The sequence below is a fragment of the Lycorma delicatula genome, chromosome 1 (genome assembly GCF_047948215.1).
Source record: "Lycorma delicatula isolate Av1 chromosome 1, ASM4794821v1, whole genome shotgun sequence".
Classification (NCBI taxonomy): Eukaryota; Metazoa; Arthropoda; class Insecta; order Hemiptera; family Fulgoridae; genus Lycorma; species Lycorma delicatula.
The window spans coordinates 25,131,036-25,150,817 of record NC_134455.1 but is presented as its reverse complement, the minus strand read 5'-3'; the positions used below and the strand labels follow the sequence as shown (position 1 = coordinate 25,150,817).

Genomic DNA, 19,782 nt, shown 5'->3' with positions numbered 1-19,782 from the left:
TACTGCATATAATAGGTTGCTGTTTATTCAATCATGCCGGTTAATAGTTTACATTAAATTAAATATCATCAACCACCAGCCGGTTTCAAATGAATTCAAAAAGGACCTCGTCAGAACAATACTACATTCGAAAAATAAAAGAAAGTATTCTGCACATTAATATGAATCTAAGTTAAATGTTATTTAAAATTAAAAAATTGAATAGTGGTAATAGATATAACCTGTATCATAACTTCACATGATGCCGATGAATGCGATTAGTATTTTAATAAAATAGTATTAATCGATTACTGCTATGTTACCCAAATCTTGTTTTAAAATAAATACTTTTATACAATATTCTGGATTCGAATGTTATAGTTTGTTCCTCCGTCTAACTATTCGAGCACGATTTTAGCAGATACAGAGTAACACACGAAGAAATGGAAAACTTTCAGTATATGTTCTACTGGTGAAAATAATGAAAAATGGTTCATATAAACGTACGTCTGGAAACGCTATGTTTTTGAGTTACTGCTAGCGAAAGATTTGTTCCGCATTTATTAGTCATAAACAAAGCTACTGTATTACAAACCTTAAAAAACTTGTTTTTCGACCAGGAATTTTATGTTTTACGTCGGATATCTTAAAAATTACTTAAGTTACAGTTTGGGACCTGTTTTATGCTATTTCCAAGCTCAAATTACATAAGAAATCACCAATTTTACTCCTTAATTTAGGTCCCAAAATTATAGTAGGGCTTTTTTTTATTAGAACAGCTGAAATCCGGGCGAAACTTTCAATAGCCATAACTCGAAAACAAAGCTTTTCCAAACGTATTTTTATATGAACGTTTTTCATTATTTTCACCAGTAGAACATGCCCTGAAAGTTTCTTCGTGGGACCCTATATAAAGTTGTGAAGTTTACGAATTTAATAAGTCGACAAAAGTTCCGAATATGTAGACTCGAGTCCGATCTTTAATTTTAAATCCAGATGAAAATATGGAATGTTTAAATTATCTGAAAGAATTAACCCAGACTAAAACAGTATATTTCCAGTGAAACATTTGAACTTTCTTCTTAGTCTAAATAATTTAGCAGAAAAATTAGAAGTAAAACTGAACTTTGAATATTTTAGACCTAGGAAAAACCAAAGAAAGAATATGATTATGAAGCAGAATAATCATTATTAATCTAAAAATTGCTTTTAAGGTTAATTTTTACAATTGCATTTTAGATAAAGCAATATCATCTACCGAGACCAGATTTCAGTCATTAAAGAATACCATGAAATATTTGGTTGTGCATTAGATACTGACATTTCAGATGAAATATTATTAAAATCATGCAAAAATCTTCATTTAAAATTAACAAATAAAAGAATATGATATTGATGGATATGATTAATATCACAAAATTTTGTCAATAAGGGCACATATAAAAGCAGTAAACATTAATTTACAAGCATACATCATGTTCAAATATATCTTTAAAAATAATCTTCAGGGAACATTCTTAATACTTCAAATTTATTTATAGTATTAAAATTATTTCAACTCTACCAGTTTCTGTAGCATCAGGTGAATGTTCATTTGTCAAAATTATAAAAAAACTACTTGCAATCAATAAAGTTACAAGAAGGTTTAACAAATTTGGCAATTATATCAACCGAGTACAAATTACTATATGAATCTGATATGCACACTACTACTCACTATCTGATAGTTGAATTTGCATACAATACAGCTCACCAAACTTACTTCATGTAAAATGATATACTTTTTCAATGTGTGCTTTCCCTTTTTTGTTTTATAACAAAATTTTATTTAAGGGATAGGGGTAGCCAAATAATAATTATCTAGAACCGGCCTATATGCAGCTGATAACTGTAGTCAGCTATAATATCCATGATATTCTTTTCAGATTCTCCACTCTCTAATATTCAGTGTTAGATTCTGAATATTAAACATTATTCATAATGAAGAGGTCAATTAAGGCACAACTCTTTGCTCCAACGTCTTCGTGTCATCAGCAGATACATGGAGTGAATGAAATCTCTACTACTTATATGATTGTGGCACCTTTTTATTCATAACTCCTTTTCAGTTTATACGAGTTATTACTCATGAGCAAGCACTTATTTGTTATTGTACTTTCTTAATAAACAAAATCTCTAAATAACACGTTTAGAGATTGTAGAAATTAAATTAAACATAATTGCATTTGGTATTTTTTCAATAGTCATTTTTATTTCAGATTGCAAACGTTTAAAAAAAAATTAATTGTAACTTGTTAGGGAATAACTTCTAACTTGTAAGGGAAGTTTGCATCAGCAATCTCCATCATAAAGTAATATAGGTTAGGGGGCGATGATATCTGTTATAAGCATAGAATAATGTTAACAAATTTTACATCAGCTTATTTTCAAATACATTCAATAGAATAATAATAACGATTTTCTTGTGTACTTAATACCAACAATATTTGACATAATAAATGGAAACGTTTCATCATAAGGGAGGTAATGAAGGTTATTCCTAAAAATTATAGTATGTATTCTAGCTGCAGGATTTCATGATTTATTGAACAGTTTTCTAAAGTTAAAAATACTGTGTGGCAATTTAACATGAAAGGACAGGATTATAATGACAATAGCATAAACTTATTTTTGCCAAAATCATTTTGATTTAAGGCAGTAACATGCCAGCTGCTGAGGGGATATATCAACTGGTTCAGTGTGTTGATGTAAAAATGTAATTGATTAGACTCTTAACACGTTTGTCTAAGATAAAAGTAAAAACAGCTCAAACATATATCCAGCATCTTTAAAATCAATAGCAATCTGCTATACTGATCTAACATCTCTTTTTATATAACACCTTTATTAAAAAACTGTTCAATCCACTATGAGATTATGCATGTTGTTTGCACTTCAGTGTGCTGAACAAACATGATTATGATGTTGATTGAAGAAGTAATTTTGTTTTGTTTTAAAGTTTTTTAACTGTGATCTTGATATCATACAAGTAGCAGGAGTTCTTTCATTACATTTTTGGATGCTCAGAGTATGGTTCCAATCTGATAAATTTTTTTAACTTTAAATATTCTTTCTTTATAAAATCATAAACAATATTAACAATTTCATGTACTTGACTATAAATATTTTATTCTTGATTATGTTTTTAAGAATAAACCTTGGGTTTAAAGTAAATCATACGATATAAATTCTGCCATAACAAGCCAAAAATAAACCCATAATAATAATATACAATCAGAGGAGTCTGTTAATACTTTTAATATGTAAACCTAAAAATAATTTACAACTATGAAACTTAATGGAGAATGTAAATATTCATTATATGATGACATACATCACGTGTACCATTACAGGGCACACTAAAAATGAGACTAAATGTTTAACTACCTGGTAAATAAAAACCCTAGTTTTAAATATTATAATTGGTTATAATTAACAATCAATGTCTTAATTGCTTTTATAACAATAGCTATTAAAATAAATCCTTTTAATAACTGGTACTCAAAATAAATAATGTTAATATAAGCAAAACAAACGTGACAAAATTTTGCACTCAAAAATGATAGAATAACAAATTAAAAAATGTTATATAATTCAATTTCTCTTTATTTTATTTATTGCCAAAATAACTACTCATATAAAACACACAGTTGCTGGAATGCAATGTTATGCAGAATAATAATTTAACGCATACCACTATTTAATTTACAGTGTTAAAATAAAACGGTGATGTAATATATTTTTTTTTTACTGTAACCTTGTTTTAATTATAACTACTAAAATTCTCTACTAGTAATAACACTCTTTATCATTTTCAAAATGAAAATTAAGTTGTTATTCATTCACAAGAAGGTGTATGAATGTTTTGTTAACATAGTGTACTTTTTGGAACAGTAATAAATGATAACAGTACACAAAAACTACTCTTACTAAATATTCAGGATGATATCTTGGATGTTTCAAGTAAATTTTGTTCTTGTAAATTTTCTACAGTGGAATATGCTACCTCCATCTAAAAGACTAATTACAATCATCTAATCATTTACGACCAGTTATTTTAATCATACAACTTTGTGTCCTAAATTTTTATTATTATATAAGCTTGAATATCTATTCTTGTATGTTAAATGTTGAAGTATGATTATTCAAGTGTATTATTACTGAGGGGTCTACAATAAATAAACTATTAACTGATCTAACCATAAATGCTAACAGTATAAGATTCTTTGATATCAAAAACAGTATTCTGTACATGCTCTTTCAGCTATATGATAGAATGCCCAGACTTCACAAAATGCCAAAAATAAATATTGCAAAAAATGCTGATGGTTGTACAATATTAATACTTTATGCAAACAGGTGAACGAAACCATAAACTTTAACACAGGGTTATATGTATTGATGAACAGATATAGTAGAACTTTGGCTCCAAGGTCACTGAATGATCCTGTTGTTACTAGTACAAAAAATCAAGGAATATCCAGGACAACCAGAATGAAGGTAAATGATTTCATAAAATCAAAAGTTAAATCAAAATAAACGAGCTAATTTTATTTTCAAAGCAATACAATTGTAAAAAAATGGTAACTTTTCCAAGCTCATTTATTAATAAAAAATATCAACTACAATTAGTGTATTAAGTGATCATTTGAAAGTTAATACAGACATTAATCAAATGGAATATTCTGATTTAAAAAAAGTGATTTTTATTGCACACTGCTAACCAAATTTATAAATACTGAACACACAATATTACTGATTTTATATTATTCACTTCTAATCTTGGTTAATTATTTTATAACTTAAGTTTTTAGGAATGAATCATACAATATGAAGAATGTTGAAGATATGTATACATATTTTAAACAGAACTCAAATTTTCTACATTTTGCCTATTTAACAAATATCGGGAAACATTCTCATAAGTGGCAAATGTAATCATTGTAGCAGGTACTACACGAGTCAGATTAGGAGCCAAGCCTTTGTAAAACCCCCGAGCACCTTCAAACCTGGAACCGATCAAAATTAGATTATTTATAATTTTTTTACAATATTTAATTAAAAAAATTTAAACTAATTTTTATTAAAATTATGTTTGTTCTAAACAATAAATTTAACAATTAAATTGAAAGACATTTCAAGTGGGGAATCTACAAAATGCAATAAGTATAACTGTGATATCATAAAAGTACAGTTTAATGATACACATATAAATAGACAATTTTAGAAAATAAAATTGACTTACGTGTTAAAAGTGCATTTATTTTTATAAATAATCAATTTAGTTAGATCATAGGGAAATTATTAATTTGATTTTCAGCTTTCAAGTTATAGCACAAATTACTTTGTAAAGTATTCTAAAACTGAAATCCACCTTAAAAAAAATCAGCTTTGAAAAAACGAATGTCAGCGTTTACTGATTCTGCTAGTTAAAAAAAGGCAGTTTCTAGAAACTAAAAGTTTTCATAATCTATGTCTTGGCTTATGAAAAAATAAATATAACACCTAAAAACCAAAACTACTTCAATAGATCTCCTGAACAAAGCTTAGTGACCTAAATTACACAATTATCTTTAACTGAAAGTTTCAATTCAAAAAATAAGTAAAAAAATACTTATGTTCTACAGATACTTTTTGCCACTAATTCCCAAAAAATTAGGTGGCAGAAATCAAGAAAGATTGGTTTCATCAAAAAGTGAAATATGCATTTACTGACTGACCTGCCAAACAAATTTCCACAAAGAAATTGTTTTTGGATAATTTTGAGCACTATAATGAAATAATTAGAACATTATTATGAAATTTCCAGCAATTTAGGTCAATGATTTGTGGATAGTTTAGATATAAATATGCATGGGCATATTTCCAAAATTTCACAAAATATATCAACTTCCCATGCTTTAAATCACCTTACTATTTATACAAATAAATTTTTATTTATTTTTTATAAACATGACCCTGAAAATGTTCAACTGTATTTACCAGATTGATGTGAAAGCTACATTTAACTACTAAAAAGTTAGTTTATTTGAAAACAAAACAAAATACACAATATGCGATTTTAATAAAAGACCATTTTTTAAATTTAGCTTCAGCTGAACAATCAATTCACGGGAACTAGAAAAGATTACGAAATTAAAAAAAAACTAATCCACCATTTTTAAAAAGTAAAAATAAAAATACACTTAAATGAATAAGAACTTTTCAGTTATACTGGTTTGTAATTTTATATTTAGGCTTTAAATTCAAATATAAGGAAAAAGTATTCTATAAATTTAAGAACCACTGACTTAAATTATTAAAAATAATATGAAAGGAAAATATGGAAAGCAAAAATAAAAAGAGAAGTTTTGAGAACATTTGATATAAATTATGCATTATCAGGGTGATAAAAAAAGAACTATTGATGAAAATTCTTTGTTTCCAAATACATATATGTAAGACATAAGTTCATAAAGTATGTATGTAAGTTCATAAAGTTCATATAAATCATCTTTAAGGAGAATATACAACAGTTCTTGTCTATACTCAAGAACAATGTTTGTGGATGAAGATAAAGGGAATTTACAGCTAAGAAAAATGATTGAACAGAGGTAATTTACAATTCCTTCTTCATTATAAATGTTCTCATTTGATTCACCCTGATGCAACATCAGTCTTCAACAAATGCAAACCAGAAGCTTTTAATAATCAAGCACCCTGGAATAACTGAAATACTGTTCAATACATTAAAAAATCAATAAATAAAAATATAAAAAATGAATAAGATAATAAAACAATTAAGTTTGATTTCTCAAAACTTCAGTTTTTACAGTAAGAGGATATTTTATAAAATATTCAACACGCTACTCAATTTCATTTATTTAAAATGTAAAACATTGATCTTATAAACAGTATCAGTATGAATACAAGTAGTATATATTAATAAATATCTAACAAAGGGAAGATTATACAAATTAATAAACAGTATATATATTTCATCATTTCAGTAGTCCATTCTTCAATCACATATAACGTGGTCCAGCCACAGATTAATCACAGAAGAAATCATAGTTTTTGAAACCTGAAATTACATCATTCACTTTTCTTAACACAATTCTAGTCAATTTTGATGTTCAAACAAAAAAAATTTCCCATAAACTTAATACATGATTAAGATAGAAACAAAAAACAAAAAAAAAAAAAAACATATCTGCTTAACAAAAATGATAAAATTTTACAAAAAATTCATCGTCCAAAAAGTTCAATTATCTTTAATACATTTATTGCTGATCTATTACCTAATTTTTCATAAGTTGTACATTCTTAAAAAAATTTATATGTTTATTTTAGCTGAAATACAAGACAGCATTTTAAAATTAGCAGTTCTGGAGACATTTCTAAATGAATGAGTAAGAGGATTTGGCATTTATAAATATATATTAATTCTTACATTACTACTAATATTCGTCATTTCTAAACCCAGTTTATTAGAAACTGTAAGTAGCATTAAACAAATGAAAGCAATTCTGATATTAGTTGAATAAGTATTTATACAGTGTTTCAAAATGAATATTTCTCAAGTTTCACAAACACTGATTAATTATACGTGAAATGAAAGAGAAACTCAAACAATTTTAGCCGTTTGCAAGCTCATAAACTGTTTTCACTTGAAAGCGCTAATAGCAAAGATGGCAGTCCCCCAACAGAAAGCATTCTGTGTTTTGCAGTATGCAAAGTATAAATCTATAATTACCGTTCAACATGCGTTCAGTCAGAGGTTCTGTTGTGATCTCCCAAGTGATAATAACATTCGTAGATGGTGTAAACAATTTGAAACCACTTCATATCTTGTACAGGGAAGAAAACAGGATGACTCAGTATGTCCGAAGACAATGTCGAACGTTGAAATTAACATTTCATGTTAATGGAAAAGTAAACACTCATAATATGTGTATCTGGGGATCAGAAAATCCTCACAAAATATTGCACTGTGAACAAGACTTCCAAAACTGAATGTTTTTTGAGCTGTAGCTTGACGGCAAGTATATAGGCTGTTTTTTTCTCAGAAGCAAATTCTCCACCGCTGGATTGGTTGCCAGGGAGGAAATGACAGAGCTTGTTTTTGCTGTGGCCTCCAAGTCTGCTTGATCTGACTCTGTGGAATTTTTTTCTTTGGGGGTTTATAAAGGATCAAGTGCATGTGCCACCGTTACCTGCAGACCTACCTAACTTGAGACATAGGATTGAAACAGCTGTCATATCAATTACTCCAGACTTGCTGATTAAAGTATGGGATGAACTCTCTTAACAGCTGGATGTGTGCCATGTGATTAACAGTGCTCACACTGAAAATTTATATGAAAAACTGTTTGAATTGCTCTTTAATTTCTTGTATAATTTATCAATTAAGTAAAACTTAATAAATATTACTTAACTTTAAAACCCTGATATTCATTTTAAAACACACAATATTTATCTTAACACAACCCAGACTTATATTTCCTACTACAAGGGTGGCAAATTCAAAATGTTCACTTGCCATATTTTGATTGATCAATCCTATTATTTTAGTAAGATTATGAAAATTGGCTGTGATGAATGAGTAACAAGTTATATTCCTCAACATCAACAATCCTCAGAGAATCAAGAATATTTTTTAAATACTTCAATCAGAAAAAAATTATATATACTATTTTGTGGTAGTAGGGAATACTTCCTGCACTTTACCCATCAAGGATATGAAGGTTTTCTTACGATATATCTTATAAATAATGGAAATATAATTTCATTCTTCCAGAATGGTGAAATCACCCATAAAATCACTTTTTTGTATATAAATAAACAAATTTTTGCCAGTTGTACGAGTTGATGTTACTACGTCCTTATTGGATAACAGTTGAAATCTTATAACAGTCATTAGTGACCTAAAATCACACGATTGCAATTTTCATTCATAAATATATATGATGGATGATCAGCAAGAAATGTATTAATACGTGCACTTACAAACTACATTACTATGTAAACAATTAATTAAAATCTCTTTTAAATTTATTTCAAATTTTATAATTTTTCTTTTTAATTAAAACTAGTTCAGTCTGTTAACATTAAATGTTATAATACATAACACAGTAAGACCACATCTCATAAATCAGAACTTTAATATGTTGAAATTTGTATGAATATTTGCATATATTACTTGATGAAAAAAAATATATTTTACAGTAAAAGGTAAAAGGACACAGTCATCAAATGTAATTTATCATATTGCCTTTTCATGATCGCAATTTTTAAAAAAATGTACTGAGCTTCGACTTATTTTTGCTGTAATTATTCCAAATAAATTATTAGGAAAAACTGGTTAAGATAATACTACTTACATAAAACAAAATACAAATCACAGTTTTACAAAGTTATATTTTCACTAATATCAGACAGACAAATTAAAAACTAGAAAAGAATAGTTGTCATGACAAAAATTATAATTGAGGTATGCCCAAAATTAATTCAGAATAAAACACAAATTTTACACCCTATCTTAATTCTACTTTTTTAAGCATTCTTTTTAATAAGTACTGTATTTAGTGGCATGAAATCAATTACATACTGATTTGAATTACAAAATTGTGTAAATTATTTTTTTAAAAACTGATCATAACACAAATTTTACAAATATCATGACCATATAATTTAAAACATTTGAATTAATTTATACTATTGGTATCTTGCCTGATTGTTTTTTCTTTGTTTTTACAGTAGTGCCTTTTCTCCAAGGAATCTTTTAAAATATTCTCTTCAGGTTTATGAATCTCATAAAGTATTTTTTTTTTATATATCTATTTAGTTGTTACAATCATTAACCTTTTGGAAAACCATACCTTAACTTAAAATGCCAGACATCATGCATGCCATCTATCTTAATATCATAACTAATGATCAGAAAAATAAAATAAAATAAGCATATTGATAGTAGTAAATCATCGATGCACAATATTCATGATAGCACAGATTTTACTTTTTTTGTTTGTAGCTCTATAAGCTACTTAACAGAGAGCATAATTTAGATAAAATTATTTTGAAAATAAAACTAAAATAAGTATTTACACAATTAAATCCTACACTGATAAAATATTAAAACTGTTAAAACATATGGATAACTATAATTTGATGATACTAATGATTATACAAATACATTTTGTTGGAAAAAAATGTTTCACGTCATTAATAAGTTAAAGGCTGAGACTAAGGTCTTACTGTCTAAATGAAGAATTTAAGAATTGATAGGGGTAGTATTTCATCTAGATTGAAAATCATTTACAAATAAAACCATAAATTCTTATTAAGAAAAGAAAATGGATTGTAATAAAATATTACAACATATTCCTTAAAATTATTATTAAATATATTATATAATATATCTTAAAAAATATAAGAATAAAACTATTAAAATTATAATTATGGAAAACACATAAGAATAAAACTAAGCTGTCAACTAGTAGCTGTGTTTCCGACTGAATTAGAAAAAAATAAAAATAGATTTATCTCTTCAGCCCATTTCACAAAGATTAGATAATCCAAGTATGTAGTAAATTATATGCAAATTGCACTAAATAAGATAAATATTTATTTCTAAATCTACAGAAGTTTTGTATTTTAGCCTTGAGTGTTTGAAGATATATAACAGACCAACATGCAATATCATTCTAAGAATATGGCATCATATTTTTCTAATGATATCTCTTTCTTTCTTATTTCAAATATTCACTGTTTTAGATGTAATCCTGATTACTAAATTACCAATTATTGTTTACATTATACTAGAAGAAAACATCAGACATTGCCTCCTTTTTTCTGTTTAGCCTCTGGAAATTATCGTTCAAGTATTACTTCAGAGGATGATATGTATGAGTGTAAATGAAATGTAGTCATGTACAGTCTCAGTTCAACCATTCCTAAGATGTGTGATTAATTGAAACCCAACCACCAAAGAACACCGGTATTCACGATCTAGTATTCAAATCCGTGTAAAAATAACTGGTTTACTAGGACTTGAACGCTGTAACTCTCGACTTCCAAATCAGCTGATATGGGAGGACACGTTCACCACTAGAATGTGATGGGTGATTCTGAACAGAATCTAAGCAACCACAGTGGCAATAATGCTCATGACTACAGTTTTGGTTATAATGCATGATAAAGAATTTCAATGCAGGAGACACTGATTCCAGTGAATCAGATAAAGTTGACGTTTGAATTCATACTGATATTTGGATTAATACAATTCTTACTTCACGAATAATAACCTGGAACTTTTATAAAGAAGTTCATGTATCCAAGTCTACATCAACTGTTTCACACCTTTTTTAATATTACAATTATTGATAATCTCATTTTTTATATAAATTTGTATCATCAAAAGAGTAGAAAAAATCATCCAGCTACAGGGGTAATTAAAGCAGTACTCCAGATGCTTGACAATCTATACACTTCAAAAATAATACTTGTTAACAGATTTGATTGGTTTAAGTATCACAACTGATAATGGTTTAATCCCTATTCATCATACATACAACGATCAAATTTACACACCAACACCCTTCTTAGAAAAACTGAAATATAATTTTGATCAATATTTTCTTCAACTTTCCATAAAGCTGATAAAAAACATAAATTCAAATACAGATTACTCAAAGCAATACCAAAACCTCATTAAAATAGAATATAAGGTGATGTTAGCCAATTTTGACACTTAAATGGACAAAATTGGAAATACCACAACAAAACTTCAAAAGAAAATAGTAGTTTTAAGATTAACTTCTCAGCTGTTCAAAATCATTTAAACTATGTATTTTGATACCTATTTTATAAGTATATATTATAAATATATATTAATAAAAAAATTGAAAAAAGAAGGCATTTTGTCTTGTGGAATGATCAACAAATTTTGTAAAAATTTACTCAAGATTTTACATTTAAAAAAAATCAATAGTATACAGACAAGCTGACTGTGACAAAGAGGGAGTTTACAGTGATTATAGTGAAAGGTAAGCTATGAGTTTATATTTAATCTAATTTTCACAATCTAGTCTACATAAAAATAGTAGACTGATGTAAACTGAGTAGTACTACCAGAATGTTAAATTGCAAAAAATTATGAAGGGCAATAATTCAAACATGAACTATGTAGACAAATTTGAATGGCTGGAAATAATTTGTGAAATTCTCATAAAAATTCGGGAATGTTTTTCTGATAGAATTAATTTTCAGAATGCCAATTTTGTAAATGCATACATTATTTACATAACATTAGAGTCATCACAAAAATATTTTTAAAAGTTTCAGCAAGACATGATAAGACTGATCTGTATCTGAAAAATTAAATTGCCATAAAAACTATATTGTGCACACTACCCCAAAAAAAAATTAAAACCTAATATTTGACATGAAATACAATTAAATCTGCAGAACACTGGCCAGAATGAAGTCTTATGAGACAATATATTTCATGAAGTACCAAGAAAAAACTTATGAATATACCAGGCTTGTACTACACATAAAGTCAAATGTCTTCAAAAAAAGAATAAAATTCATTATTCTTTTAAAAAACTTCAATCTTTACTCTGAATAAGAGTTAATTAAAATTTATTTATTATTAAATTTTGTTCTTCATATTAGTAATAAAGCAACATATTGAGATTAATTAATTTTATAAAATAAATTTATCATTATAACTTCGCAATCTAATCATTTGTATTAATTAAGATTAAAAGTTGGCATTTAATTTTAAAAAAAATTAATAGAATAAAATAAAACTTATTTTAAAAAATCAAGATAAAAATATTTACTTCATATCTATATATTAAGTATACAGAGTGTTTCATTTACAATGCAACCCACCACTCAGGTCTTCTAAAATATTTGAATTGATTGCCCAACTCCCCTATGATTTATTGGAATGGACTCGTCCAACAAGTGAACATCATGCCAATGCAGTATACTGCTACTGATAGCTATAATAAAGCAATCATAACATTAAGGGCATTGTTAGAGAGATGGTGTTTTCACAAGATAAATGTGTTTTTATTCTTGAGTCGTATTTTAGCACATGATCGATGGTGGCAGTGTAAGAATCTTTTTGCCATAAGTATCATGATAAACCAGTACCTAACAATAGTTTTGAGGTTAGTGGCTAAATTTAGACAGACAGGTTCTGTTAATAACAATGAACACAAAAGATTGATGACAGTGGTGAATGCAGACATAGTTACTGAAATCAAAAACCAATTAATTGCCTCGCCATAAAAATCAACTACAGATATGCTCGCCAGCTGAAATAATTGAGGAGTTTGATGGAAAAGAGGCTTAAACCACTAAAGCCCTTTTTCTGTCAAAGCATTAATTGTGTCTGCCATGTTTTCTTCTATAAGCCCAACATTATTCACTGTTCTGTCTATTAAAAACTTTACGGCGACAATATTTATTGAGCTGTGTTGTATGCTCTTGTCCCAGTATTACAGTACAGACTGGATTTAAAGTTTATGTACTACAAATGAGTTCATGAGAATTTTTAAACTTTATGTGAAAATAAATAGCTGTAAGCCATCAAAAAATAAGTGACCAAATGAAAAGTGACATTTACAGTTTGTTTTCTTCAATTAGTGGAAAACAACAAGATAAATATTTATCAAAATGTTTAAAAAGAAAAGATGTTGAACGAAGTAAGTTTAAAAAAAAATCCTCATAAATGAGTTTGGAAATATAATCTTGTTCATGAAGGAAAGCATGACAAGGTTTTAGAAGGTTCCTAGCAGATGTGTTTAAAATTTCTATAAAACATCTTAGAATAATACAGTAGAAAATTGTTGAAAACTAGGGGTTTGCTGAAAGATGAGACATTCATCACAACAGTCCTCACAAAATAGAACAGAATAGTTGGATTTTAATTAAGAATCATTTGCACAATCCCTCAAAAAGAATATAACTACAAGTTGAAAAAATTCAAAAGAAAATATTTTGAAAATCTGCAACTTGATATAACTCAACTTTCCAAATTATTTCAACAGCATTCATTGAAACAATGGGGAAGAAATTTGAAATAAAACACATTTCTATTATATATATTTTTAAAAATTAGGCAATTGTTTTATACTTCAAGAAAGTGATGATAGTGATTTTTGTTCAAAAACGTTTGTTTTGCTAGAAAATGATCCATTGAATTGTTTAAAAGCACAATATGAAATTCATCTTAAAAAGTTTAAAGTACACAATTCTATTAAAGAAGAGCGTCTTACAAGGACTTGACAAGACGATACAATTGTGGTGATAGAATTTGATTTCGCTCAAAATCTTCTATTGCCATGACTTAACTGTAATAGCCAATTTTACAAAAGATCATTGTGGATGTGTGTGTTCAATGCTTTCCCTCATAATGATAAAAGTAGTACATTTTACTATTACTTTGAACATGAATCAAAAAGGTCCAAATGCATGTGTTCACTATTACTTGATTTTATGATGGAAAAGCTACTCTTGTATCCAACAGTTAAATCCATTATTTTTTTATCTGATGCAGCTGGGGGCCAAAATAAAAATGTGATTATGTTAAAATTTTGTAGTTGGTTGGCAATTACTTAAAAAGATAACAGTAACCCAAATGTTCCCTGCACGAGGCCACAGCTACAATCAATGTGACTGAAACTTTAGTATATATACCAAAAAATTACAGAATACAGAAAATATTTAGTCCCAAAAAATAAATAGGTATTTTAAAGGAGCGCCATGATGATCCAGAACCATTTAACATTAAGCATGGAAGCCCCATTATAAAAAATATATCATCTGGTCTTGAAAAATATTTTATTACAAAACCGAAAACTAAAATTGATACTTTTTAATTCAGAAATATGTAAAAATTGTATATACTACTCATGAAAAATTACTGGCATACAAGACATATATAAATATGTTGTGGGATCTACACCATTTCAATTTCTTAAATCACACAATGTAAATAATGATAAAATAAATTTTGATCCAGATGCTAAACGGACACTTTCGATAGCAAAGATAGAAGATATTAGATCATTTATGTGTTTTTTGCCTATAAATAAAACTACATTTTATGGAGATATAATCTCTAATGTTTTAAATCCAATAATAACATTTCTAATGATGGTATTGGGGACGGTATTGAGGAAGAGAATAAAAATACAATTATTTTTCAATTTTATAAATATGTAATAATAAGTCAGATGTTTCTTTTTCAAATTTTTTCCATCACTTAGATGGAAATAGGGCTCCTGTGGAAAGTTTTTATAAAATCCATAAATGTTTCTACAACTGAGGAAAATTATTTCTATTTTATATTTTACAGAAATATAAAATAATTCTAATAATAATAAATAAATAATTAACTAATAATAATATAATTCTATGTTATATTTTATAAAATAACAGGTACAAGTTTTGATAAAGTAAAGAAACAGCTGATACATTGTAAAAAATAAATTTAAAAATTGACAGTAAAATTTTTGTTGATATTTTCTCAGAACAAGACTTTTGCACATAGGCCATTCTTCCATCAAACTCAATTTACCAAAATCAACCGTTCATCAGGTGACAAAAAAATTAAATTTACAATATTGAATTCCAACAGTTCATCAACTTTTTGAACCAGACAAAGAAAATGGCTAGAATGTTTCATTGGTTTTGTCAATTTATGCATGAGGACATTCTTGTTATGAACTCAAGCAGATGAGGCGTGGAATTTTTTTCATCTGGATGGTTACATAAACAGTCATAACAGTAGGATTTGGAGTGCTGAAAATCCTCACAAATATCATGAAAAGCAATTGTACCTGAAGATAATTGTAGGATTTGCGATATCACAAAAAAAAATTACCGGTCTTCTTTTCTTCAAGTACACCATTACTGCAGAATATTTTATTGCAATTCATTGCACTCTTGAAAGAGTAAGATTGATATTGCTGGTTCCAACATGAATGTGCACATGCACATTCAACTTCTGATTTTGTTGACGAATTCTTTGGCGATCGTGTTACTAGTCATGGCTCACAGACACCAAGTTCCCCAGATTTGACTGTACCAGATTTTTTTCATGAAAATGGCGGCAACTTCCAGCATTTACTCTAGAATTTAAGGTATTGTAAAGTTTGGAAATAAAATATTTAATTTAACAATTTACAAATGCCTTTTTTATTTAAATATACCTACTGATATAGATGGGTGATGTTTTATACGGGACACCTTGTATTATTTGAAAATTTTATATTAAGATTTACATATAAGATAATTTTTGAATAATTTTTTCTTTTAAATTGTCAATGTTATTTATACATCACTTAGTATAATTTAGTACTTATTTTATGTATAAAAATATCAATATATAAACATGCTAGTAAAAATGTATTCTATACATACAAAGGGTAATTAAAATCCCTAAAAAATATTTTCGAACCCAGGCAAAACTACCAATCTTTTTTTCCATTTGATAAAAAGAGAAAAGTAAGTCAAAGACATCCATATGATTTTAGTAGTTGATCTTAATATTATTAATATGTATGTAACTTTTACTGTTGGAAAGACCAAATGCAACCCAGGTTTTGTTTAATGGATATTGAAACATTTCGCTATTATTTTCTGGCTGAAAAAAATAACTAAATCACTTGAAATATTCCACTGTCAACAGGAACAGAATATAATCATAACAAGGATATAAAAGGTACTCAAAGTGGCTTTATTTCTCGACTGAGATATGCAATTCATAAACTTTCAACAAGTAAATTTCAAGGAAGTACGCTCTCAACTTTAACTCAAATTTTTAAAGATGGCCATATTTTGATTTTTGTATAATTTTATAACATCTTTGAAGGACTAAACATCAAATGAAATTTTATGTATTTAAGAATTTCCAAAATAGAAATAAGAAACTATTGATTGTTATCAGGTAACAAATACAATGTACTTTTCTAATATCATATGTACCTGAGTTGCAACTGATTAGTGGAATATGGTCAATTTTTCAAGATAGTATTAAATAAATGAAAATTTGAAGACAATCTTATCTGTTTCACAAAGTCTGTTTGTTAACACAGTAACATGTTTTGATAACAATGTATAACTTATAAATTTGTTATAAGGCATTAATAGGGGTAAAACCCAAGACCTTTTAATTTAAATTAAACTTAGTTTTCATTTGTACAATAATGTTTGGCTACCTAGTGGCTGTTTGCTATATAATTTTCCTCTCTTTTCTACTTTCCCCTCTACTATGCATATTCAGAGGAACGGGATTCTTTGTATGGGAGGAGGAGAAGAGTCAAAAAAGTATATTATATTTAAGCGGTAAAAAACTGTTAGAATTTTAAGAAATTGATCTAAAATTTAATTTCCCAATTGTAAGAAAAAATGGAAGCAACAACATTTTTATTTTATTTTTTCAATTATAATAAATAAATTAAATGCAAAAATACTCAATCTAATGAAAGGGAGCAAGAAAATATCACTCTGTACATGTAAGGTCTGTGAATTAACTTTCAGAAATGTGCTTGAAAGCATTAATTAAATAATAAGAGAGAAAAACGTAACAATAAGAGAGAAAGCACAGATATATTAAAATAAAAATGGTCTGCTGATAAATAGGATGTACCACTAGTTACAGATTATCCATTCCATTTGAAATGAACTGAAACGTATTACAACATAACTTATGAACTTTAAAAGCAGATCATATTAATCAATAAAAATTACATCTAAACAAATAATTATCTTTAAAAAATTATTACATAAAACCATCACACAAAAAATGTCTCACTCTAAATATATATAAAAACATTAACAATAATAGCATAGAAAAAAAAAGACATATTCCTCTATGTTAATATTTATAACAATTAAATAATTTTGAAACTAAAAACCTTTATTAAAGAAAAATTATAGCTTCAAACCAAAGCAATAACTTATAGCAAAATAGGTCTCCATTCACATCAAAATATGTTTGGTGAATAACCAATGAAGAATGTTTACAATGTCCTGAAATGCTTATTCCGAAAACAATTTAAAATTCTTTAGATTTAAATGTAACTTTAGTTTATTCAAAAACTACATTTTTTACTTTTCTACTCATTCTAGAGAGTACACATTCAAGATATTCTGTTGTACTTCTGCCAAACTTCATAATCATACACTGTAAAATTATTTTTTAATATGTTACTGACAATAAACTCTAAAAAGAAAAAAAATCATTATTTTGAGGAACTAATGTACCAAAAATGATTAAATGTGAATGTTTACATAACTCTGATAGTGTGATATATCTAGTTTATATAGATACTTTATATATGGAGTACAGTATAAAAATGATTATTTTCAGAAACACTGTTAAATGAAATACTATTTCTCTGTGTAATTAAAAACATATAAATCTTGTAATGCATAAATCATAGTATAAAACATTAGTTTTAATACAATGTAATAATTTACATAAAATAATGTATGCTGAATTGTACAATGCTACAACTCTTCTTGCATTATGTAAGTTGTCATGAATAGTTTAACAAGTTAATTTTTAACAAATGATTAAACTCAGTAAAACATTTTGTTACTGTTACAAGAAAACTGATCTCCAAACATAATGTAAATAAAAATAGAAATGTTTCTGAACAATCAAAGGATAAAATAAATGGTTTACTCACCAAGTACGTTCTATAACTTTTATAACAGTATCTTCAGAAAACAATTATGATTATTAAACAAATAACAAATTTAAAACAATTTCATTGCATGTAACAGTAATTATAATCAAAAATTGTTTTTCAGCTTAATCAGATGATCAGTGAGGTAAGTATAAAATTTTATAATTCAAATTAATGTAACAGTACCGTCAACATAAGCAAAACATTGCCTCAAAATTTTCTTTAGCAGTACATATTTATGCTTAAATTTTTTCATGTGTAATCCTACAAGTTTCATTTATAGTCATTTTTAAAAATTGTAAACTATTTTATAAACTGGAGACTTGTGTTTATTATGAATCAACAGCTTAATCATATTAAAAAAAAAAAATATTAATTAATTCCATTTAATAAATTATAACACATAAACTACAACCACATGGCAATTTTTAAAAATAAATTAACATTCTGTATGTAAATTTAAAATCCAATTTCAAAAAATCTATTGCTAGTAGTAACACACATGTGTACGTAATTGTGCAAAATGTTAAATGAATAAATGTGCTTATAAAAATTGATAAACTGAGAATAAACTCTCAAACTTGGGAATTTAATTTAAAGATATTCTTAAAACTTACAAATTTAAGGGTATCAAAGTTCTAAATATTTTCTTTAAGGTATTCTCAGTTAAGCAAAGCTGAGGAATTTAGAAGTAAAGAATGTATAAATGACTATATAAAAACACTAGTTACCAGCCAAGAATTTTATCAATGATTAATCAACTAAATTGAGAATTTATAATTTTATTTATATTTTATAAATTTTTTAATGATCTGGAACCGTTAAAAGATTTACTTAAATGTTAAATGCATCAACTAAATTTCATCACATGGAAAAGGTATTGATAAACAAACATTATAGTTCAAACCAATGGTTCATTTTTTCATTTTATGTAACTACTGATTCAATTCATTTTCCTTTATTTTGATAATTTTCAAATACTGACAGCAAAAAAAAAGTTTTATAAAATATTTTAATTACTTTAACTTAGATTAAACTAAACAGTTCTTATCATAATTTATATTTCAGT

At 26.9% G+C, this 19,782-nt stretch overlaps 1 protein-coding gene across 2 annotated transcripts in view; it reads right to left on the bottom strand.

Moving 5' to 3' along the window:
* Positions 1-4,556: 4,556 nt before the first annotated feature.
* The window catches only part of LOC142332970 (solute carrier family 25 member 32), a 100,366-nt gene continuing 85,140 nt past the window's right edge, over positions 4,557-19,782 (bottom strand). Inside the window, exon 7 of one of the 2 annotated variants that reach the window (XM_075379749.1) lies at positions 4,557-5,027. In XM_075379749.1, the coding sequence (XP_075235864.1) occupies positions 4,880-5,027 (148 nt within the window). In that variant the 3' untranslated portion in view covers positions 4,557-4,879. The remainder of the gene's footprint in view (positions 5,028-19,782) is intronic. The other variant, XM_075379823.1, reaches the window with a different exon arrangement.